At 29.5% G+C, this 25335-nt stretch overlaps 1 protein-coding gene across 2 annotated transcripts; it reads right to left on the reverse strand.

The window, feature by feature from the left end:
* Window positions 1-5970: 5970 nt before the first annotated feature.
* On the reverse strand, window positions 5971-25271 carry LOC123292022 (putative inorganic phosphate cotransporter). Of its 2 annotated transcripts, none has more exons than XM_044872523.1 (7): window positions 25174-25271; window positions 9845-9978; window positions 9212-9757; window positions 8212-8361; window positions 7767-8144; window positions 6341-6476; window positions 5971-6267 (listed from the first exon to the last, which is right to left on the reverse strand). In XM_044872523.1, the coding sequence occupies exons 1-7, from the start codon at window positions 25184-25186 to the stop codon at window positions 6173-6175; spliced, it is 1452 nt and encodes a 483-aa protein (XP_044728458.1). In that variant the 5' UTR covers window positions 25187-25271; the 3' UTR covers window positions 5971-6172. The 2 variants fall into 2 exon arrangements, with proteins under 2 accessions (XP_044728458.1, XP_044728457.1); XM_044872522.1 differs by lacking the exon at window positions 25174-25271 and adding an exon at window positions 17100-17173.
* Between the last annotated feature and the right edge of the window lie 64 nt (window positions 25272-25335).

Below are 25335 nucleotides of genomic sequence, written 5' to 3' on the forward strand. Positions count from 1 at the left end.
TTTACGATTAAAACAGGAATATGGTACAGCAATCTATAAGCCAATAACTGATGATTTATAAAAGTATGAGCAATAGCCAGCTTTTAAACAAAGCTACATTGGAACCAGCCAACCTGTATTCTGATAAAGTACCCCATTTCAAAACTAATGCTCTCAAGTAATCAGGAACATCTGACGAGAATGCTTAGAATAATTCAAGGGACATTTTACTCTAAATCTTACTAAATCTTACTAAACTAAAATTCTTACTAGAGGTAAAGTATTTTTATTTAAACTTTACTCAACATTTTTTTCAAACTTTTTGTTAAAATTTGTTTTAATCTTTCGAAATAAAAACGGGCAATTTTTTATAAAGCACAATCGAACAATGAACTCAAAATTATTTTAACTTTATTTAGAAAATTAACAGACCACTGCATATCCTTGAGATTTAATTTACGAATTGGAACTTGAAAGTCAATAATAAACCTTCTGATCACGACCTTTCGAAAACAAAAAGAGTCATTTTTCATTTCCATACTTTCTTTCTTATTTCCGTAATTATGATAATTTTGGGTATTATTTTCGTTCTAAATCAAATTGCGTTGCTCTTGGATTATGACTATATTTCTTGAACTATGAAATATTAGAACAATTTTTCTTATCTTTATTACTCATTTAACATCACCTTTGAATAATTGCGCATATTTCAATAATTAATTAGAGAATTTATTTTCCTAAAACGTATTTATTAAGAATTAGAAGCACAAAAGAAGCGTTAGCGAAAAGCGAATTTTCTCTAGAAACCTTATGCATTTTTGCCAGCTCTAATAGAACAGTTGCCTATGGTAGCGGGTTCGATTTCCGCTGTCATAACAAAAACTAATTAATAGTTTTAATGGGCTGATGGTGAGTGCATGGTATATACTTGAAGTGGGTGTTCTTAGCCTCGTAAAATAATTGAGGAACTGAAATAATCAGCGAAGAAGATAGTAAAAAAAATTTTGTAGTCAACCCCAGAAGTTTAGGTTAATTTGATGGGATCTGTGAGTTCTTTACCCTGAAATACAAAGATGTTTTGTACAACTTGAGTATTTTCTTGGGTTTTTAAGCCTATGGACATAAGATATTTGGTAAATTTTTTCTCCAACTTTTTAATCGGATTTTTCCTTGTGTTAGTTGGATACTTTGATAGCGTTAAAAATGATACCAGACACCTTCTTATGATACTACTTTTCAATTTTTTCGAGCTTTGACCGTTTTTAGTGTTTTGTTTCTGCAACCAAATATGTAAATTTCAGCTTTTATCAAGGATTTTTTTTAATTAAATAAAAAATTCATTTTGAAAAATGTCTATTGTTATAATCGCTGATAAGTGTCCACTCAGCGATTAAGGAATGCATAGTAGTCATACTAAATTTCTAAAGCTCATCAAACGATAAAAATCGTTTTCTACTATTCCAATTAATTAACTTTTAATTACTGTGCACAATTTTTATTGTATGAAAATCACATGTCTCCTATCGCCCCTAACTACCTGATTTTGAAAATTCGATTACTACTTCCACTTCAAAAATGTCTCATAAAGACATACAACTATAAAGAAATTGCCACTATTTTGCGTAATATTGAAAGTGGCATTTTTTTTAGATTGTACAAAAAGATTAAGAACAAAAAATCTGATTGATATCAATATAATTTTTATTAATTTTTTATTAATCAAACGATAAGAAAATAATAAATATTTCTATCCATTTAAAGATAATTATTATTGTTAACTGTTCAATTGGTTGTAAATTGTAGTCAATATCATTTGGAAATGATTTGTAAATTTAGCTAGTTGCATCGTTTTCAAATAGGGCTTTTCGTTTTAAAATCATGACTCACATTTGTTTCGTACTAAATGATTTATAACCAATGTGATAAAATGAATAACAAATATCTTCTATCTTAGTCCTACTTATTGCTGTCAGTACGAAAAAATAAACTCTGCACTTGCGCATGTGACATGATGAAAAGGTCTATTAAGCTTAAATTACATATTTTTTATTATTAACTAAGAAAAAAAGAAGATATACATTTTTATACCATGCATATATGTAATATGCAAGGTACACTAAGTTTAGTCCTAAGTTTTTATACCATGCATATATGTAATATGCAAGGTATACTAAGCTTAGTCCCAAGTTTGTAACGCTTAAAAATATTAATGCTATAAACAGAATTTTGGTATAGGTGTTTATAAAATCGCCTAATTAGTCCATTTTCGGATGTCTGTCCGTCTGTCTGCCAACACGATAACTCAAAAACGAAAAAAGATATCAAGCTGAAATTTTTACAGCGTACTCAAGACGTAAAAAGTGAGCAACATAGGCCAATTGGGTCTTGACCTATGGATCCGTACGACACATCTTGTAAACCGTTAGAGATAGAACAAAAGTTTAAACGTAAAAAAACTTCCTTATCAAAACATAAACAACTGTTGTTTGAAACATTTTTTCGTAAACATCACTGTTTACCCGTGAGAGCGCAAATTATGCGCAAATTGAATAGTATGTATTATATGGGGATATCAGTTATGTATGTGTGACATGTATGTATGTGTAATGTGATAGAGTAATCAACACATGCCCTTGCATGGTATTACAACAATTAACTCAGTCAAATGTTTGTTTTCACTTGTTTTAATGAATTTTTATGGTTTTTTTTTTATGACCAAAAGATTTTTTATTGCTTTGTTTGGCTGTCAATTGAAATATTGACTTATTCAGGTAAATTTTGATATAAACGAAAATGATATTGTCTTGTACGCCTCCTTCAATTTTCATACGAGTCCTATGAAGCTAAAATTTTGATAACCATTCAGCTTCTCTATTACCTATATTAGTCAATTACCTATATTGCTTTTATCAATATATGACTTCAGTGGATTTTAAATTTGAATCTCATGAAGCTGTTATTTTCAAATTTACCGAAAATAAGAAATCGATTGAAATTTTTTACAAGGATTTCATCTGAAGGTGTTCATTCATTAGCATTTTTTATACAGGGTGAATCATTTTTGATTGGTGAACCAATAAAAAAATAACAGTGTTAGCTGACATCAGATTGGAAGTTCATCCTAAAATAGCCAAGAGATTCTAAACGGTTAGAGATAGAATAACACTTTAAAGTAGAAAGTTGTTTCTAATAAAAAAACACTGAAAACACTCCTGTTTAAATACAATTTTTGTTCTAGAAATTATTTCGAAAACCGTTAGCTTGTGGAGGAAATGCGACTTAAAAAAAGTCATTATCGCATTTAATCGAAAGAAAATACGCTTAAAGTTTATCGATAATTGTAAGTCAAATCATGGACACAGGCGAATTTCTTCCATTGCCTTTGACAATTTTTGCTAAAACATTTTTCCGTGGTTAGCGTGTTTTCTTTCGATTAAATGCAATAAGGACATATTTTTAAATCGCATTTCCTTCGAAAGTTGACGATTTTCGAAAAAAATGGTTTAGACGAAAAATGTTAGTTTTTTATGAGGATCAACTTTCCAATTTAAAGTGTTGAATTGGCAATTAAAGAAACTCGAAGAAGCAGGTCAAATATGATGTCAGAACATGATGCTCCCTATCAAACTCAGCAGCTTTTGTTTGAGTTATTTTTAACTAACAACAAAACGAGTTAATAGCCATTATAGATTAAAACGCCTTCCTTGTTTAAAATAACCTTTAACTAGTTTCTCTTTACGAAGATTCGAAAAAATAATCTGACGTTCCATAATACATTATCAATTAATGATAACAATAGTTTATCAGTACATTTGTCTCTATAAAGTTTTATCCATGTTTTATCTCTAACAATATGTTTATAAGTGCACTTGTGCCCACAAAATATTTATCGAATAATATGTTTTTTATTAAACATATTTTAATTTCTTTTCAATTTATTATAATTTAATTAATAGAATATAATTTTTTTCGCATTTTTTGTATTATTCAATGTGTTGTTTAAAATACAGTACCTGGATGGCCGAGCTTTACCCGGTATTTTTTTAGTTAAAAAGGCACAAATTTTATCACTAATAAAAAAGAACCATTTAAAATGTCTCCACACAAATACCAATTTTGAATATCCCGATAATGTACTTTTTTTCGTCGCCAATAAATGTCAAGAAGAGTCACATTTTCAAGTCAATATTTCAGTTTTTCTGGAAAACACGGATAAAATGACGTTTTTTTAAAATAAAATATCGCTAGCTAGATCCACTTTTCGCCCCAAAAAACCCCTGAATATTGATTTTCAAGATAGCCGTTTCCGTAATTGCTGAGTTTTTTATTAAACCGCGTAATAACAACCACTTCTAAAAAAAGTAAGAGCTAAATAAAATACAGCAGCTTGTGGAGAATAACCTTAAGAGGAATTATTTGGCTTAATGGTTCAGGAATAATGATTTTAAAATTGCTAAATAAGCATGATTGGAAAAAAAATATACAATCCTTTTTCGCAATACAGTGCAACCTTAATATAACGAACCTCAATATAACGAATTCCTCGATTTAACAAATTTTTCGCAATCCCCTTGAATTGTCCATAAGAGTCAATATAAAATATACCTCTACATTACGAATATTTTTTGCGAACAGCCTCTTTATAACGAATTTTCAACTACATAAAAAATTTAAATACCTCTAAATAACGAAATTCGTCAATTCAAAACCTTTATATAACGTATAAAGTCCCACCAATATATGACAGTTAGTATACTCCATAGTATGTAATTCATGTCGCGAGAGGTTCCGACACTTTTTTCCTCTTTATAACGAATTTTAGACCAACTTAACCTCAATATAACAAACCTCAGTTTAACGAATTACTTGATATAACGAATATTTACTGGTTCCCTTCAGATTCGTTATATCGAGGTTGCACTGTATTTTCTTATACAATTTAGATTTTCTAATTTTTAAGATATTTCAGGATTTTGTATGCATGGGGCACATAAAAATTTGTTTTTGAGTATTTGGTTCTATCAAATTCATAAGCTGTACCTCTTTCATAGTCTAAAATCGTCTGTCATATCAGCTTTAATCACGAGATGGATTTAGGCCAAGTAACCAAATCTATTGCTGAAGATATATATACAGTTACACAGGGTGATAGGTCACATTTTTTATGATACTTAACCGAAATCTGAACTTAAAAATTCAGCCTACTACAAATTGAGAAATACGCCCGATACTTAATATTTTGCCTAGCGTCGGAGATGATTTTTTCATTATTTTGGTTTTACTCAAAATTATTAATAATTAGTTTTGTCTTTACAAAAAATTACTATCACCTTGAATATCAAGGTTAATTTCATCGTCAGAAAACTATTTTAGGCTCAAGCTTTAAACTATTAACAAATGGTTTTATGGAGAATTTAAAAAATGAAGGGTAAAAAAAAGGAAGCACAAAATGTAATATTATCGTAGCTATATTTTTATTAATCGAATATTGTAAATATACTTCATTTATTATGAAAAATAATGTTAGATAAATGGCCGCCTCTGGACCTACTGCAGCAGTTTATTCGTTGGAGCTAATTTTCTAAACGACACAAGCGAAAATATTCGCATTCATATACAGCATTCTAAATTATACAGTTGAAAATATAGAAAACTGCAATAACGGATAATCTTGAAGCCGAATTGGCTATATTACCCATACAAATGTAAAACAAGACTTGATACCAAGACAAAATTTGAAAGTGCAAGTATAATTGATTAATAAACGAAGAAGATATAAGCAATCAAAGATTGCATTCAAAGGTTGTGCATCTCCTTTTAGCCAAACAAAATTTTATATGTAATCTCTATGGCGATCTTACTATATGTAATCTCTATGGCCACTTATGACGTCACTAGTGGGTATCCTTCCTCTTTGTTTAATTAGAAACGTTCATATCTGGCAAACTAGAAAAGGTTTTTTTAAAACCAATTTCACTTTTCTATTCAGGAAGTGAGTATTCTTCATTAGACGTGATAAAAAAAATTTAGTCCGATTCCCTATTGAATCACCTTTTATTTAAAAAGTATTTGAAATGAGTATGTATATGTATTTTAAATTAAAATGTTCAAATCAATTATTTTATTGTACTTCACGCTTGACTAGAGGCATCAATATTGATTTTACTCCCTTTTTTTTTTGTTCAATTTTTATTTAATATTTTACATTATTGTCATGATCATATGCAGGATTTTCTTTACACTTATTATCAATGGGATGTACATCAGGCTTGGTATCGACGTTTAATTCTACAAATAAAAAAACTTTTATGATTAAAATATCCAATATGATTTTCTAATAAATAATTAAAGTTTTATTTACCTAAATCACTGTTTTTACTTAAATCATTCCATGGTTGTATATCAGCTGATGCAAATAATAAGAAAAATAAATTACCGAAGAAATATACACCAATTGCAATATAAAATACAATGTTCCATTCTTTTTCAGTTGAATTCTGTGAACAAATATAAAACATTTTGTTAAATATTTATAAAATTTTTGTTTCACTTGTTTTCAATTCGAAAAACTCTGTGCGTTGTGTGAAGTTGTGCGAATTGTGCATATCAGAAAAATATAATATGCGCATTACTACCAATTTATGCTAAATATGCACTTATACTACAATCAAATAAACTTTTACTTTTTTCGTTAAAACTGCTAGGGAACGAGATAAGGCGGAAAATCTGGAAGCACCCTTAAATTCAAGATAGCGGTACTTTTCTCTAAAGATAGCATCTCGAATTCTTGAAGTTAAGCTCACCAAATGACCCCCCCCCCCATATATCAAGATATCTTTCAGATCAAATTATCATTTTTGTTGATCATTAATTTGATTGGATTATTATTTGGTTTATTAAACAACAATAAAAGCAAGTTTCCTTCTATTTTCAACCCCCGAACCGAAAAAGGGGTGTTATAAGTTTGACCGCTATGTCTGTCTGTTTGTCTGTCTGTCTGTCTATCTGTCTGCTGGCTGTGGCATCGTAGCGCCTAAACGGATGAACCGATTATGATTTTTTTTGTTTCGCTTGAAAAATAATTTAATAAAGAGTGTTATTAGCTGTGCTTCAAATGTCAGTTTAGAGTTCCTTACCCGGAACAACTAAAAAATGGACCACGATCCTCAAAATCGATTCAGTTTGGAGAAGACTAAGAAAAAGTCCTTAGATATGTTTCAAGTGCGAATTTAGGATTACGTACCCGAAAAATTTCTCGGAGGTTTTTTGAATATTGTAAATTTCACTTCCTCGCTTAGCTACGTCACAGCAGTGAAGTCCAGGGTGGAAATGAAGTCAAGCTACGCCATTTTCCGAAGAGGAAAGCATAATAAAAGGTACAGTAGGTTAGGAGGTAGGGTGCGGTTCCAAAGAAGCTGGAATTGAGCCACGTAGTTTATGAACGTTCCTTGCGTAGTATTTTAAATAACTGTTTCGTAGAAAAACTTTCGTGGAATACAAGAGGTACGAAAAAGATTGAATAATTCCACCCTGGATTATCTACTCGTATGTAGAGGGAATTATTTCGCAGAATAATATTTTGATTGGCGTGCATGTTCTTTGCAATATTTCTTTCACCGTCGAATGAAAGAGTGTATGATAGCCAGGAAAAATTCTCTTATTTTAAAACCAATGGAATAACTAGAGAAACTGTTTTGGAAAGAGAACAGAATGGCAAACATATTAATCTTAATACTAACAGTGAAAATTTGGAAATCTTAATATCAGTGTCAAAAAAATTTACTTACTTCATCCACAATAATGCCAACAGTTAACGGTGCAATAATTGATACAAAATTTGATAAACAATTTGTAATACCCATAGTCACACCCGCATGATTTGGTGCTAAATCAATATGATTTAATTGTAACCCAACAAACACAGCGGCATTTGAACCAACAGCAATTGTAAAGAATGTTATTGCTAAATATGGACGATCTGGCGTTATAAATATTGTTAACGCTAACAACGCTGCAGCAGGAGTCCAAAGACCTATCGTGTTGGCTAGTTTCCTGCAAGTTGATATTGGTAATAGATTACGATTCGTTATGTAATCTGATATGAAACTGAATACAAAACTCAATAACCACATCATTAAAAATGGTAGTGAAGATAAAAATCCCATCTATAAAATAAAAGCAAAAAATCAATATCAAATACATTGAAAAATTTTATTCTGAAATTTTACATACCTTAGTGAAATCAAAATCGAGTACTTGTTTCATAAATGATGGCATTTCTGTTAAAAGTGTCCAAAATCCCCAATTATGACCACAGTTTACTATTGTTAGCGCCCACATTGGCAATGATTTAAATATTGGCCCCCAAGGAGTAGGAATTTTCTGAAAAATAACATTTTTATTTGAAATTACTGCTGTTTTCTTATTCCAAGGTTTGCTCTAAGCCTGATAATTTTCCCAAATCATTTTTCTTTCATTTCTCGTTGAAAAAATATTTGTTAATATAATTACAAACGTGATACCCGCCTACTTCGCTGGGTTTAATTAGGGCACAGCGGCTTTTTTTTGTTTTGCATAATTTATTAAGGTTTTAACTTTCATTAAAATCATTTTTTTAATTTCCACCGACTAGTTTTGGAAAAATTTATGAATCATTCATCTACCGTTTTACCATAAGACCTAATATGCCTAATTTTGAAGTTATTTTTTTCAATAATCGGGCAATCTTCTCTAAAATTTTCAGAATTGATTTAGACTTAGTCTAACTTCATATTAAAAAAGTTTATCAAAAATTGCCCTGGCGTTCGTACATTCTTAAGTTTCATTAAAATCAATTGAGTAGTTCTTTACATATATAATATATAGGAATAAGGATTTCATAAACTTTGATTGGCGAGTCCTCATGACCGTCAAATTTAATCACAAACCCAGATAACAAATACAAATAATAAATCGCCGAATAACAAATCTACGACTTTATTCGTTGAAATCTTGAATATCCGTAGAAAACTACTTATTCGCCAAACTGCACAATAGTTTGGCGAATATGTGAGTGAAAATCAGGCAAATAATTTCTACGGGAATAACGAATATGCTTGGTTGGCAAATAACAAGTAACGTTTCTACACGATTCACTATTTGATGAGCTCGACAATCGTCAAGAAGAAGTTCTTAAAAATTGGTTAAAAATAAATGTTCTGAAAAATAAATGAAAAAATAAAAATATGTTTACCCTAGAAGGTGAAGCCAAATCATCGCTAAATGAAGCCTCGATATATTTTTGCTCTTCACTTGATATTCTTGGATGTTCAGCTGGAGTATTACTTCCAAACATTAACCATAGAACTGACCATAGTATTCCAACAGCGCCATGCGTATAAAAAATTGATGGCCATCCTAAAGACGGCGTTCCACTTAAAAGACCAGAAACTTGCAATGAAATTACCGTACCAAGCAAGCAACCAGCATAAATAAATGTCACTAATCGAGCTTGTTCCAATTTTGGAATCCATTTCGAGCATAAATTATGTATTGATGGATATAAAAATCCTTGAGTTAATCCGTGTATAACTCTCGTTGCTATCAGAGCCGTTACACCGAATTCTGCTATGAATGGTGTTAATAATGCTGTTATAGAGCACAATAATATTGCTATACCCAATGGATAATGTGGACCAAAACGACGTCCAATTTCGGCGGCTGGAATTTGTAAAACTACATAACCCCAAAAGAATGAACTTAACACGACGTCTTTTTGAGGTGAATATTCTGGATATGTCTGTGAAAAAGTTATGAAATTTTGTAATTTTTGAATATATATTTACGAAATTCATATAAAAGTTAGCATATACTTGTGATTTCTTACCTTAATTTGTGTGTCAGTGCTGTTGTCGATCATTGCCACAATAGCCACGGAGATATTTATACGAAGTGCATAGCTGATTAATACACCCAGAAACATTAACATTGATATTAAATGTCTGTATCCGATCCCAAATCCTAACGGAAAACAACAATATAAATATTAGTATAACAAAAAATATTTTTTGAGTACATGGTCTTATTCGGAGTAGAAATGTCTGCAACGTATATTTTACTGCCTAAAAGACGGTATCGTAAATTTTATTGATTTTTAAACACTTCTGACATAGTTTTTCTACCGAAAAGTGTTCATGGCTATTTTTAATTAAATTAATTTTAATCAATTTTTTCCAGGAATGGTTTTTTCAGGCAAGCCATCACTATTTTCGTAATTAAATAATCTTTCTTTTGATACCAATTTTGATTGGTTAACAGATCGAAATATAAGTATTTTTAGGTAAAACTAACCACTACATTGTACAATGCCAGGAAATAACATGGGCATTATTTTATTTTCTAAAAAAATTAGGCACTAAAAAATTAAAAACCATAAAATTGAGAACAAAAGGGAAGGCAAGTGAGGGCAGTGGCAAGTGAACACCGTAGCGCGGTGGTCTTTTTTTGAGTTGAAATTGCCCAGCGAGCACATTTAATGACTGTTAGGCAGTACGGTTTAGGAAGGATTTGTTATTGAAGGAATTGATCTCATTTACCCGAGTCAATAAAGCCAAATGACCTGAAAAAATTGACTTTCAACTCCAATTTTCATAATTTTTTTTCAGACGATTCTCAATATTTAATAATATTTGTTCTAAACTGTAGTTTTTGGGACTAGACATATGAAGGATGGAGGTTTAATCGACCTCCCCTCCAAAAACCATAAAAATTACTGGCAATTAGTGTTCAGGAGTTTTTTGGATAGCTGAATTCAAATTTATTCAAATTTGAAGTTTTTCGTATTTAATAAGGGAGGATAAAATGGTTGAAAATGGAGAGAAAATTAGAAATTGCTATCTAGGGTTTTTTAGGTCTCTAATTGGTATCTAGGGTTTTTTAGGTCTCTGAATCGATATAAAATATCATTTTTAAGATTTTTAATATAAATATTCTTATAAGGACCTTAGAGAGTGATATATGGATTTTGCAACCCAAAAATTTAAATTTTCCTTCTATTTTTCGCTATTAAAAAAAACTTCTCGATACCAATTTTCTTAAATTTTTATATTTTTCTAGCTGGTGATTAGAACTACATTCCCCACCCTAAATATTCCTAATTTACAAAGATCAATTATCATGAGGATCATTTAAAAAAAATAATGAACATCGAAGTTGTGAGTCTATTTTTACATTTCTTCAATAAAATTTAGCCCTTTGAGATCAATGAAAATATCTCTCGTGACCAGAGCTAAAGACAAATAGGATACATAAATAATTATTTTAGTTATTGAGAGGATAACTGTTTTTTTATTTTGTTTAGCATTGATGAGTATTTTTTTAAACATTGATAAGATGTAATTATTCTGTCAGTGAAATATTGCAACAATACCTGCAATTTAATATATTGAATAGAAAAAAACGTGAATTATGTGTTGCTAATTAATAATTATTTATTTTTACATTTTAAAAATTAAATTGAGGCACACCGCTTACATTCATATTTAATTAATATTATTATAGACGATACCCCAAGAATAATTGAACAACTCAAATAGTCTCGTAATATCTATAAATAAAGCTTCTAAACATTTTTGGGAACGTATCGAGTTCAGATTGAAAACTTAACACCTGACTTCAAGTTTGCTATTTGCCACGGTCATTCAACTGGCTTTTCGATTTTTTTTTTATTTATACATTCCGAAAGAATAAACACGTTTGGTCGGCCTAGCTAAAGTGGTGGAGCTCCCTGCTGCGAAAGTGAGATAATTGAAATTAAAAACCCGAAAATTACAGTCTCGCGCTCTTAAAAGTATCAAAACAAAAAAATATTTTCATCTAAAATTTTTATGATAAGTAAAATCATTAGAGTCGGGGGACCTCTTTTCGATCCTGTGGAAAACTATTTAATCTTAGAGGTCCCCCGACTGTAATGACGATTTTACTAATCATAACAATTTCACATGAAAATATTTTTTTTATTTTCATATTTTTAGTAATGATTAATTGTCGGTGTTTTAGTTTTCGAACTTTATTTTATTTAAGCCATTTTAGGGTTATAATTCCGTAAGAAAATATAACAACATATATATATATATATATATATATATATATATATTTGAAAAGTGATATAATTGTTTTATGTCCACTAGAGGGCGCCGTAATTTAATGTGACAATACATAGCCTATAACCAGCGGACGATTAAGGCGCTTCTAAGGATACCTCATTTTTCAAATTATGATCAGTAGTTTAGAAGCTAGGTGGGAACAGAGGAAAATACATATATTTTAAACTATTTTGCGGTTATAATTTCGTAATTAAGTATACCAATATATATATATATATATATATATATATATATATATATATATATATATATATATATATATATATATATATATATATATATATATTATATATATTTTTTTTTTTAAAAGTGTTAACTACGTCCTTTAATTTGAAACCAAATACGCTATTATTAAATCGAAATTAGTTTTTCGATCATAACGATACCTCATTTGATTCACATATCGGACAAACACATAACCCTCGCCATTGTATAGTCGGGGTAAAAAATTAACATTATTGGGAATTTCATTTTATTATTTTAATTTAAATATAATTTTTCAAAGATAAAATAATAATTGCAGATATTCATTTCTTCTTTCTGGTTTTGATTCGCGCAAAAAGTGGATTACATCTTCGATTACAATCAAGTACAATGTGTGCTCTACAGGCCCGTGCGAATTATCCAAGGGAGGGGTTCAAACTTTTGTTCGACATATTAGCTCATAAAGTCAATAAAAATAATAAGGTTAGAATGTGAAATTCAATCTCTGTTTTTCAATAAGTGAATTCAGCGAGTTACAGAAAAAAACTTCCAAAATTCTGTGTGCATCGTCCTCCACAACGCGATATATATTGAACGAGGACTGAACCGTTTAGCAGATTTTCAGACATTGTCGATCTAAGGTATGTTTTGAGACGGCGCAAGGTGGAAAAGAAGCGTTCATTCGTCGCTGTTGTCACAGACAAAACTACCAGAAAGCAAAGCTTTTATTAGACATTCGAAAACGCATCTTTATTGCATATATAGAGTGCTTCGAGTAAATTTTTGGAATCCCACCTGGCAATGCGTTTCGCCAAATGTAAACTTCCGTCTACTCAGATGTCATGGGAATTATTGTGCAAAATTGAATATTCTAGTTCAAAAAGTCGAGCAAGAGCTTTCAACAAAATTTTTCATTTTATTGAGAAAGAGTCAAGCTAATTTGATAAAATATTGCGATGATTCAAAATTCAATCTATAATCTATAATCCGCACTTCTATGTCGTATTCATAGCAGATATCGCTCATGCTTTTGAAAAATTTCTGAACTCTTCTACAACGTTTAATCTTCTTTCAAGCAAAATATGTTTTGCAGCATCAGTTAATTCTAAGTACTCGACTTAAAGACAAATTTAAAGAATGTACCAAGCTCAAAATAATAAAATATTTGATTCGTCAGTGGAAATGAGTTTCATAAATGGGTGCATTTATAGGACTATGTTGATAGTGTAAAATTTATATGTACTCATCAATGGGAAGGGTTTTGACCTCCAAACCCCTCCCTTGCGCACGTGCCTGGTGTTTTAAGAAAATATAATAATAATTTTTTTGAAAAGTTCCTTTATGCTTATAAATTCATAAATCTAGCTATATTATAAATTGAACACTTGTAGATAAATTTATTTCTATACTTAGTTTAATAAAAAAGAATCTTTAAATTGAATAATTAGATTTTGTCTTTTTTAACTAAATTATAAACATTATTTAATTAGACTACTTAGGTATTTAATATCTCACTGAAAATTTTCCATTCATTCATAACAAAACGGGCCACACAGATTTGGTTGCTTTACTAGCGAGTACCCCGCGTTTGTTAACGTAACCGCTCTAACCTATCTAAATTCAATGAGTATATAAATATTCAAAGTCAACCGTCTTCATTCAATTTACTCACGAAAACGTTGCCAGCACTCCAAATGAACATGCATACATGTAATATCCAAGGTATACTAAGTTTAGTCCCAAGTTTGTAACGCTTAAAAATATAGATGCTATGAACAAAATTTTGGTATAGGTGTTCATAAAATCACCTAATGAGGCCATTTTCGATTGTCTGTCCGCCTGTCTGTCAACACGATAACTAAAAAACGAAAAAAATATCAAGCTGATATTTTTGCAGCCTAGTCAGGACGTAAAAAGTGTGGTCGAGTTCGTAAATGAGCAACGTAGATCAATTGGGTCTTGTTTAAATGTATAAAATATTTCTTATAAAAAAATGACCAAGTTTTGTTTGAAACATTTTTTCGTAAACATTAGTGTTTACCAGTGAGGGCGCAAATTAGGTGTAAATTGTATAGCAGGTATTATATGGAGGTATCAGTTATGTATACTCAATGTCAAAAAAAATGCTCGTTTTAAAACATTCTAAGTGTTACTATTATAACATAACATATGATGAGTACGCTTAGAATGTTTTAACTGTGGCATTTTTTTTGACAGTGAGATATGTGTGACATGTATGTATGTGTAATGTGATAAAGTAATCAACACTGTCTATACATGGTATTTCAACAATTAAGTCAGTCAATTGTTTGTTTTCACTTGTTTGTTCTTATATTCATATAAAGTTCAGTCTCTATACCTGAATCAATAATAATAACTTTCATGGTCATATTTTATGAATAATTTGTTTTGATTTTAAATCGTTGTAGGGAAAACCACAAAATGTGAGATGCGAATTTCCTCTTTTAAAAGCGATGTAAAAATATTTTATTGAAACAAAAAAACACGCCAATAACATTTTTTGGTATGTTACTTAAGCCACTCTTTAGACGAATGTAAAATAACGTTTTGCAAGCAAAAAAAACTTGTACTTCCTGCGTAATTAGATAAAAACTAAAAAAAGCCCGAAAATTTGGAGCAAAAATTTTTTTTCCTTGTAAAACGTAGTTTCACACTCCCTTAAGGATTCCAAATAACATACCAAAAAAACAGCTTCATTGCGTTTTGCAATTTTAATGTTGAATTTGCCTGACATAAAACTTGAAAGTCAGTTCTTCAAAATTTTTCCGAAGAAGTGCAATCAATTTATTACATTCATAAACATTTTAGATCAGTAATATATAAAAATAAAATGCTTTATTTCCAGGAAATCGTTAGTTGATGATGCTTTAACTATCCAACGTGGACAAAAAAGCCTTGCATTATTGATGAAGTTAGTATGAGGAAAGATTGTTAAACAAATAAAAATTTTATAACCTTTAATCATAAAAATGTTCTTGACCTCTAAGTAAGTGGAAAAAAAATGAAAGTGAATATCACGTTTCTTTCAAACTAGTATGCCTATCCGTAAACATTTACTTTTATACTTGATACTTCTTCAGAGTAACAGCAGCATTAGATGAAATATAAAAAGTGATATTTGTTTCTTGAATTAAGGTAGGTCGATCACGATACCCACTAGTAGTTAAATAATAATTAATTCAGGAAGTGTATTTTAATTAACCACGATTTGATAAGAACAAGTGAAAACAAACAATTGACTGAGTTAATTGTTGAAAAACCTTATATAGACAGTTTGATTACTCTGTCACATTACACATATACCTATACATGTCACATATATAACTGCTATACCCATATCAAACATACTATTCAATTTGCGCATAATTTGCGCTCTCACGGGTAAACTAACGGTTTACAAGATGGGTCCTACGGACTCAAGACCCAATTGACCTATGTTGCTCATTTACGAAATTGACCTCACTTTTTACGTCCTAAGCACGCTATTCAAATTTCAGCGATATCTTTTATCGTTTTTGAGTTATCGTAATGACAGACGGACAGACGACAGGCAGACAGACAACCCGAAATGGACTAATTAGGTGATTTTATGAACACTTATACCAAAATTTTGTTCATAGCATCAATATTTATTCAAGTGTTACAAACTTTCGACTAAACATAGTATACCTTGGTACATTTCATATACATGGTATAAAAATGTGATTGTCTATAATACAACACATTAATTAAAGTTTTAACGAAATACTCCGACCGATAAACCAGTTTTCGTGGGCGAGATCCACGAAAACGACCTACGGTTTTCGGCGTATTTTTTTTCTTCTGAATCCGAAAATCGTTTTTACGAAATTTGGTGCATTAACTTTTTATAGACAATTTCATTTGTTATAACGCAACCAATCATGCTAGACAATGATTTTTTTATGAACTGTCAAAGCGGATAATATTATTAAGCCTCTTGAAAGAATTTTTCAAAAATATTAATTAGAATAAAAGTTGTTGAAAAACTTCGGGAGTAACCGGTAAAATAGCACTTTTTTAGACATTTTTGCTTATATCTCAGATCCTAATGAAAATAGTAAACTCTACGGCATCTCATTTTCAAGCTAAAGCTCTAAACATTTAATCTCAATATCAGGCAATACCCAAATATTGCATAAAAGGAAGTTACACCGATTAAAAATCATGAAATTTTAGGAAAAACTTTCATGTAATTTTTGAAAGGTTTTTTTTACGTATAGTTAAAAATAAAATAGCAATAATATGAATATGTCATATTATTGATCTATCAAAGACAAATATTTTCCACGAAAACTAGCTCATCGGACGGAGTAAAATCTCCAACATCAAATCAGGTCTGATCGAATCGTTTGTGGCATCGTAGCTCCTAAACAAATGTACAAATTTTGGTTTGTTTTAAAAGTAATTCAATCGTAAATGTTCTTAACTATGTTTCAAGAAAATTTGCTCAGCCGTTTGAAGATCATCACTTTTTTTCTAGTTGTTATCGGGTACGGAACCCTAAACTTGAACTTCAAACATAGCTAAAATTAGCTCAAACAAGTGAAAACAAACAATTGACTGAGTTAATTGTTGGAATACCATGTATAGACAGTGTTGATTACTCTGTCACATTACACATACATATATGTCACCTTCGCCTACTTGTTATTCATTTTTTCGGAAATATCTATCTTTTAAGTATAATTAATGATTATCCATTTTTTAAATTTAAAATATATAAAAACTAACCACTTTTAGTTAATTCCATTGTTGATTCCATTATAATATTACTTTTCTTTTTTTATTAATTCACAGCCAAAGAAAAAAAAACACTTTTCAAATAAAATATTTTTATTATATTAATAACACATTCATAATTTTCTTATCAAAACCAACATTATTTTAAAATTATTTCATGTCTATTTTAACAAACAACTAATACAACACTTTAATGGTACGTTAAGCCATATAATAAATAAATATAACTAAAATTAGAAATTAAAATTTTATTTTATTATATTCACTAAAAATTTTTAAATGTTGAATAAATAATTAGTTAAAACTATAATTATTATTAGACCCGTTGCGGTCGCCTCTGGGTCTGTTGTTATTTGAAACCAGACTTTATTATATTCATTGTTGGAATATTTTCAATTTAATTTTTGTTAAGCTAAACAGATCTAAAAATTTTGTTTATTTAAAATATTGCAATCAATCTAAATTTGATTCAATTTGTTTCAACAGAATTGTGAGAGAATGATGAAGTAATCTAACCGGTTTTTTTTTAATAGACAACTTTTTTATTGTTTTGTTTTGGGAATTACCAAAAAAAAAGGTAATTTCATAGAGTAAAATTTCTACATAGGGTTCCGTAAATTCATTATAATGTAGTAATTGAACTAATACATCCATCCATTGTTCGAGTAAGTAATTAATTTTTGCTTACTCTCCCAGAACCATAGGTTTTGAATAAGTAAATCTTACTAATTTCCTATTCGTTGTGTGCGTATTCATGGTAGTGACAATTAAATCGATGCCAGCGCTTCCAGTGAAAAATTTTGGCGATAAAGGAGGCTGTTATGATTAATTTGCAATTCATTGCATGTTAATGTTATAGAAAATTAAAATTATTGAAAAACACTAATTAATTAAACTTAATGCATTTAAAATTGTGAAAATAAGAAATCAAATTACAAAAATATTATTTTTCAAATGTAAATTATCATAATTATTTATTTAAATTTGTGAGACATTAATATTAATTTTTTCAATGTAAGTCATAAATGCAATCCATACAATTATATACGCATCCATACAAGTCTATAATTAAAGTAGCGTATCGTTACCATGAAAACGCCTCCATTAAAACTCACGCACGTTGCGAATACAAATTATTTCAGAAGTAAATAAGTGTTTACAATCATCATTAATTAACACGTCACCTAAGGTTAGTTAAAAAAGATTCAAGATTTTTAAAAGTTTTAAGGCGAGTACAGGGAAGAAACTATAATAGGAATACTGGGACAGTACTTCTTTTCAAAATCAATCTTTTAGAAAAAAAATTTTTTTCCATAATTTTTATATTTTTTTTATTTTGACACAGAATTATTTGCCGTCGATACTGTAGGTTAGGTTATGTTATATTGGCTGTCCACGAAGGACCCACTCATGCTATATGTGTTTTACCACCTTTCCGCTGATAATTTCATTTATCAGCTCCTCAATTTCAGATGCACAAATATAAATTAAACTAATTTTGTTGCGATAACGTTAATCGAACCCGCTACCCTAAGCATACCGCTGACGGAATTGGTTATGCCTTTACCAACTGACCTAACAAGGCAACGTCGATTCTGTATATTAAATTTAAATTTAGCACCCCCAGCGTTTGCTATATCAATTACTTCAAACCTCACTTCAATTGATAAACATCACATGTGTATCTAAATCTAAGCACATTAGTAAGTTGTTTCTCATATTAAGATATGAGTAAAGTTTGTTAAATAAATATATATTTAGTACCTGGATAATCGAGCTTTGCTCGGAGTTTTTGAGTTAAAAAGACACACATTTTTTCACTAATATAAGAATCATTTAAAATGTCTCCACGCAAATACCAATTTGAATGTCCCTTTAAAGTACTTTATTTTGTCGCCATCTCATTAATTCGAAAATTTTTACATTTTACTTGACGTTCCAACTGACGAGATTCCACTGTAATCTTATTTTTAATCTTTATTCTTTATCGTGGAATTGATAGAACAAGTCACCTTGACAGCTTTTTAAATAAATTATATAGATCATTTACAAACAAAAAATAGTTCAAAGCTCAAAATATACTAATCAGGTTTTAAAATTGTGCAAACGATACCTCTATACATATGGGGAAAAATGTTGAAAATTTGTATAGTCGTTTCAAAAGATGGCGGTTTGAGCCACATAGGTTGGACCTATAAATTTCGATGCTCATATTTAAATACCCAAATTATGTTAGCTTAAATGCTTTATATACGAATGCTCTCAATGTTAAGATACATACCCTAATTGATTAAACCTGGCATCGCTAATATTTTAAATCATAACCTCTACATAATTTTATATAAATTTATTTATAATGCCCCAGCTAATTAAAAATAGTTTGATTACGTGATTATTGAATGATGTATGATAGCGAAAATATACGAGCAGAGTTAACTAATTTCACCATATTTTTCTATCAAAAGTTTAATTTACTGAGTATGATTTATATTAAATTAACGAAAGTAGGTACACGAACAGGTCCGAAGCTAATTTCCAAAGTTAATATTTTTTTGCTTACCTACATCTTTACTCTTATGATTTTAGAGAGAAAAATTTTAGTATTTTCTGGTGAACTTGAAAAAAAAAATTTCAAAACTGCAGATAGATTCAATATAAAAATTCATAATTCGAAAATTATACGATAAAAGTTTCAACCATATACAACGTTATTGACTGCAGAAACCTACCTTCCCAAAATAAGCTCATCAAGAGCAACAAAAAAATTATTTTCCAAATTTGGATCTGAGGCCTAATTTTGGAGATACGGGTATGGCAAAAATTGATACATTAATTCATTGATTGACTATCATTCGATTACCAGTAGCCAATGATAATCAGTAGAGATTTGTAAATTTCATTTCATAATATTCAAATAAGGAAAGAATTTTTAAAAAGTATAAAATGATTTAATTGTATTATATTATTTGAAAAAACATTAGATTATTGTACGTAAACATGGTTTCGCATGGTTTGCATGTCGCATGGTTTGCTTGTTTACGTACAATGAGAAATTGTTTACTTGTAATTATTATTAGTTTCTCACGATAATAGAATAAAAATATAAAAACTGGGACAGTTTGACCAAATTCAATTAAATAATTTTATACTTTTTTTTAAAATCCCTTCAATTATAAAGTGAAACATACTAATATCTAATGATTATTATTAGCTACTGGTTATCGAATGATGGTCAGTGAATGAACAAATGTATCAATTTTTTTCATACCGCGAGTGCCAACGGATTAAAATCACAGAGCGTTAAGTTCAGTGGAAACTCAATAACGGATTTTTGGGTCTTGAAAACAATACCTCTTTATTATTTGACATATATATACATAGAGGTAAAAATTCAGATTTTTTTAAGCAACTGTAAGAACTCATTAGTCGTTAATTAACATTGACCTTGTAAATACTTAGTTGTTCTGATTTTCTCAGTTCGCTTGTATTGTTATGTAAACAGTTATATTCTAATAATATAAGATAGAATTTTTTAACCGACTTCAAACAAAAAAGGAGCAGTTTATCAATTCGACTGTATTTTTTTTTATGTGTATTTCCTCAGAACATTCGACTGGGTGAACCGATTTTGATGATTCTTTATCTATTTGAAAGGTGGTGCTTCTTGTGTAGTCCCATTTCATTTTTGTCCAGTTCTGACAACGGCATCCATGAAAAAACCATAAAAGTCTTCAATTAGCATTAAGTATGCACGGCAAGAGGATGGATAACTCAATATCACGCCAACCGATTTCGATGATTCTTCTTTTAGTGAAAAATTAGGTAGTGTACTTCAGATTCATTAAAAATCACAAAGTAAAAAAAGAAACTTTTTACAAAAATGAAAACCGACTTCAAAAGAAAACCTTTTCCAAAACAAATTAATGTGCACTAAAAAGTAAAAAAATAACGATAAGATAATGTAGTTCAATTATTGTTATTTTTGAAGTCGATGTCAGACAAGTTAATGTAGCAAACTGTTCTGTCAGAGTGGTTTCGTTGGCTGACACCGACTGCAAAAATAACAATAATTTTAACTACATTATATTATCGTTATTTTTTTACTTTTTAGTGCATATTAATTTGTTTTGGAAAAGTTTATCTTTTGAAGTCGGCTTTGTTTTTGTTAAAAGTTTTTTATCTGTCTTGTTTGCTCAAATTTATAGTTCTTTTACAAAATTTGGGCAAATTTCAGTTTTTTAATATTTTTCTGATAATCTTTCGAACAAAACTTAATTTCGATCCATGAATTGTCAGACCATGCTATGATTACTAAATAATTTATCTGACTTGATTTAATTAAACTTACAATATTATTTTTACCTTTCTCCCCTATTTTTACTAGAATTATTTTTATCATTTATTCACTAATATCTTTTGTCATCGAAATCAATAATATCTAATCAATCATTATAAAAAATTATAATAATTGGGCTATTGGGTTTTACCCATTTATTACACAAACTGCGTATTTTAAATTTGGTATCATGGTCGAATTACGACGTATTTTCTAGCCTTCAATTCGTTAAAACCAATTAATGAATGATATCTATACTTTAGTCAAATAAGTAATAGAAAAGATGGGAAATTATAATTGGCCACTAATTGATCCAAATCATCAAGGACAAAAATTTCATCCTTGGTTTATCAAAATCGACTATAATTTTTGTTTGATAGACTAAAAACTTTTTTTTTTTAGTTTTGTTAACGTCTTTTGATAACAAGCATTTACAACCGAGAAAATCTTTTTTACACGCTTAAAATAGCATGAATTAAAACATACGTAAACGACAGACTTGTTTAAGTATATTATAAAATACGTCCGTTTGTCACAATTTTAAACACACCTGGCAGGTACTTGCAACCGCGAGAATCTTCTGCCAATTTTTTAATGAATTCCAGGTAATATAAATTAAAACATATGTAAATGGCAGACGTGTGAAACAATATTTTTGTTTTTTAAAAATTTACAATTATAAAAATAGAGGGGGTATTCTTGCAAACGCGCCACCCCAGACAGAAGTACGGTTTGATACTTATAAACTATAATTAAATCAATCATAAAAAAAATTGTAGCTTTGTGGCGAGTACCTTATACAAGTTGGCGACCAGCTCTCCGGCTATTGATAAGTACGCCATATGTAGCCCCGCTTTTAAAACTTAGAAATATTACCCAAAAACAGGAACTGCATTTAAAAAAAAAAATTATTTAAATAAAATAATTTCTACTTTAATAATATCGGGTACATGTTTTTTTCGTTAGTTCAAACTAAAAATTTTTTGACTTAGAGGAAAGCCATAAAAGCCATCGGATATATTTATCGATAGATGACTTTCGCGTGATCTAATTAATCGTTCATCAAAGACTTATGGCGATGTATAAGCTATTTTGGTTTTCGTAGCAAAAATATTAATTTTACTGCTTACGATCTATGGCAAGACAAATTTCAACGTAAACTTTTTTTGTGTTAGTTTTCGGCGGCTGATTTTTTTACTTTTAACAACACATTTTGATAGGCGTATAGTAAATTTTAAGGTCAGTTTTAATGACGATATTCAAATATGTCGTTACGAGTTAAATGATCCCCTTTATATACGTTAAAATGATCCCTATTTTGTGTTTAAAATTATAACAGGTAAAATGATCAACCATCGTGTAATGGATCTTAAATGTGCTGATTTAGATGATCTTACCAGTGATTTTTGTTTTTATACTAACTGTTGATGCAATGTAAAAGAACAATTAATATTTTATGTGGTCAAAAATGTTTTTGACCACATATTTTTGCAAGATCAGTAAAACGATCTCTATTGGGAAATATTAAATAGTTCTAAAAATTTGTGCAAATCAAAACAAATTAGCATGCCAATATTTCAACACTTCAATAAACAAACCAAAAATATTCCGACGTTATACATATCTCGAATAGGATATAAATTACATTTTTTCCTAGGGAAATCATTACAGGGCACCTTTCCCTTCGTGCCTACATTAGTAATGTAATAATGATAACAAAGAAAAAAAAAACGATTTTATAATTTAGGTAGGGATCCAGACTTAAAAGTATAGAGGTTGACTTGGGTGAGTTAAATTCAATGAATAAACTGAAGTGGAAGTGAATTTGCAAAAATTCATTTGTGGTGATTTCGAACTTGTATATCTATTTCTAATTATGATATTTTAAAAATCATTAAAACTATTTCTGTTTTTATTGGTACAGTATGCTAAAAATAGTAGATAAAAAAAATTGAGAAAAAAACCGCTATAATTTAATAACATACCTGTTTTCGCAGAATATTTACATCACGTGTTTCAAAATTACTGCAAATTTTTTTTGTAAAATCTCCGAAAATTACTACAATATCTTTTTTGGAATTATTGAAATATAAATCCGGTTTACTTTTACTAGAGTTACTTTGCAAGTGTTCTAGGGTCATGGAGGGTTAACAAGAGATTTACGTCATTTGCCATGTTTTTTAACTCGTAGAATTTTTAACCGCCAGATCATTTTTCTCAATATTTTTTTGGGGTTGCAAAAACACTTTTTATTTAATTTATCCAAAAACTAGCCTATTAGGGGAGAGCCGTTAGATTTATACCTCTCAATCGAGGGATAGACAATGAATCTTTATAAAAACTGTTCGTCTACATTGTTTAAAGCTTCTTTAAAAAAGTTAAAAACAAAAACTTGTGCGATCTTGTCCAGGGGGTGGGGGCCACCCCTTTTTAGGGATTGAAAAGTTTATGTTAAAAATGACAACATAATCGATAGAAAGATGAATTCTAAGCAAAAAATTTATATTTCGAAAAGTCAATACTTCGAAAAGTATATTTCGAAAAGTCAATACTTTCCGAGTTATTGGCAATTGAAATTCGGAGTATTTAACGTCAAATAACTGAAAAGTTTTTTGAAGAAAGTACATGGTACACTTTTTAAAGTACTATACGAATACACAAAATCAGATTCTCCAAACAACCCCCTGATGAATGAATGAACAAAAAAATCTAGTGTCAAAATCTTTTGGGTGACCTTTCTTCGATATACGTACCTGCACTGGACTAAAATCGAATAAAAGCTAGGTCATTTTTTTACCCAACCCTTTTTTGAGAGTTTAGGAAAAATAACCCAGTGGACGCAACCTACAAAAATCGATGCATGCCACGTAGTAAAAAACATAGGAAATGATCTAAATTTCTTGCCAGTCTTTCATGGCCACAAAACTATTGCAAAGCGACTCAAGTAAGATTAAACCGGATCTTTTTCTCAATAATGCCAAAAAAGATATATTGCAGTCCTAATTTTCGGAGATTCTACTAAAAAAACATTGCAGTAATTTTGAAACATATATTCTTGATTTGAAACACGTGTGATAATATATAATTTGTGGTAATATATTATTTCGATAAATATATCATACTAGATTGATACCCGCCCGATTCACTGGGCTTAAAAGTAAAAACCACCGCTTTATAGCCTCCACCCTCTCTTGATACATACAGTTTTCAATTTTTTTAAATGTAAAATATTCATTGAGTATATCAATCAGAAAAGTTGGTCATGATTTGTTTGACATTTACTATTTTAAATTTTTACAGAATTCTTTAATTTATGGTTCAAAATGACGACCATAGATCTCCTCCAACTATAATCATCATTTTGAACCATAAATTAAAGATTTCTGTAAAAATTTAAAAAATGGTAAATGTCAAATTTAATTTAATTTTTTAATTTTTTTTAAAAATATATCTTTATAAATTATAGTTATGTGTTTTTCTGATATATGGCCTATATTGCTGTACAGTTTCATTAAAAACCATTCGCAAGTTTAAGCGTGAAAGCGTAACAAACAAACAAACAAACATGCTTACTTTCACATTTAGGTATAAAATATAGGGATTATCGATAAAAATATTATATATATTATTTAAATATATCATTGTGATAATATACTATTTCGATTATGCTAAATAAAAAATGATAAAACGTAAAACTACTGATAAAAATGTTAGTTCTATAGTTCCTACCTGGTACTTCCATAGTTCACACAACGGAAATATTCCAGAATTTTAGTTAAATGATATTTTGATGCACATTAAATATAAACGCAGTACTATAAATTTATCACTTGATAATAAAATGAATGAGTGAATGAAGATTTTTTTTAAAATACCAGAAATACCTATTTG

The sequence above is a fragment of the Chrysoperla carnea genome, chromosome 2 (genome assembly GCF_905475395.1).
Source record: "Chrysoperla carnea chromosome 2, inChrCarn1.1, whole genome shotgun sequence".
In the NCBI taxonomy this organism is placed as follows: Eukaryota; Metazoa; Arthropoda; class Insecta; order Neuroptera; family Chrysopidae; genus Chrysoperla; species Chrysoperla carnea.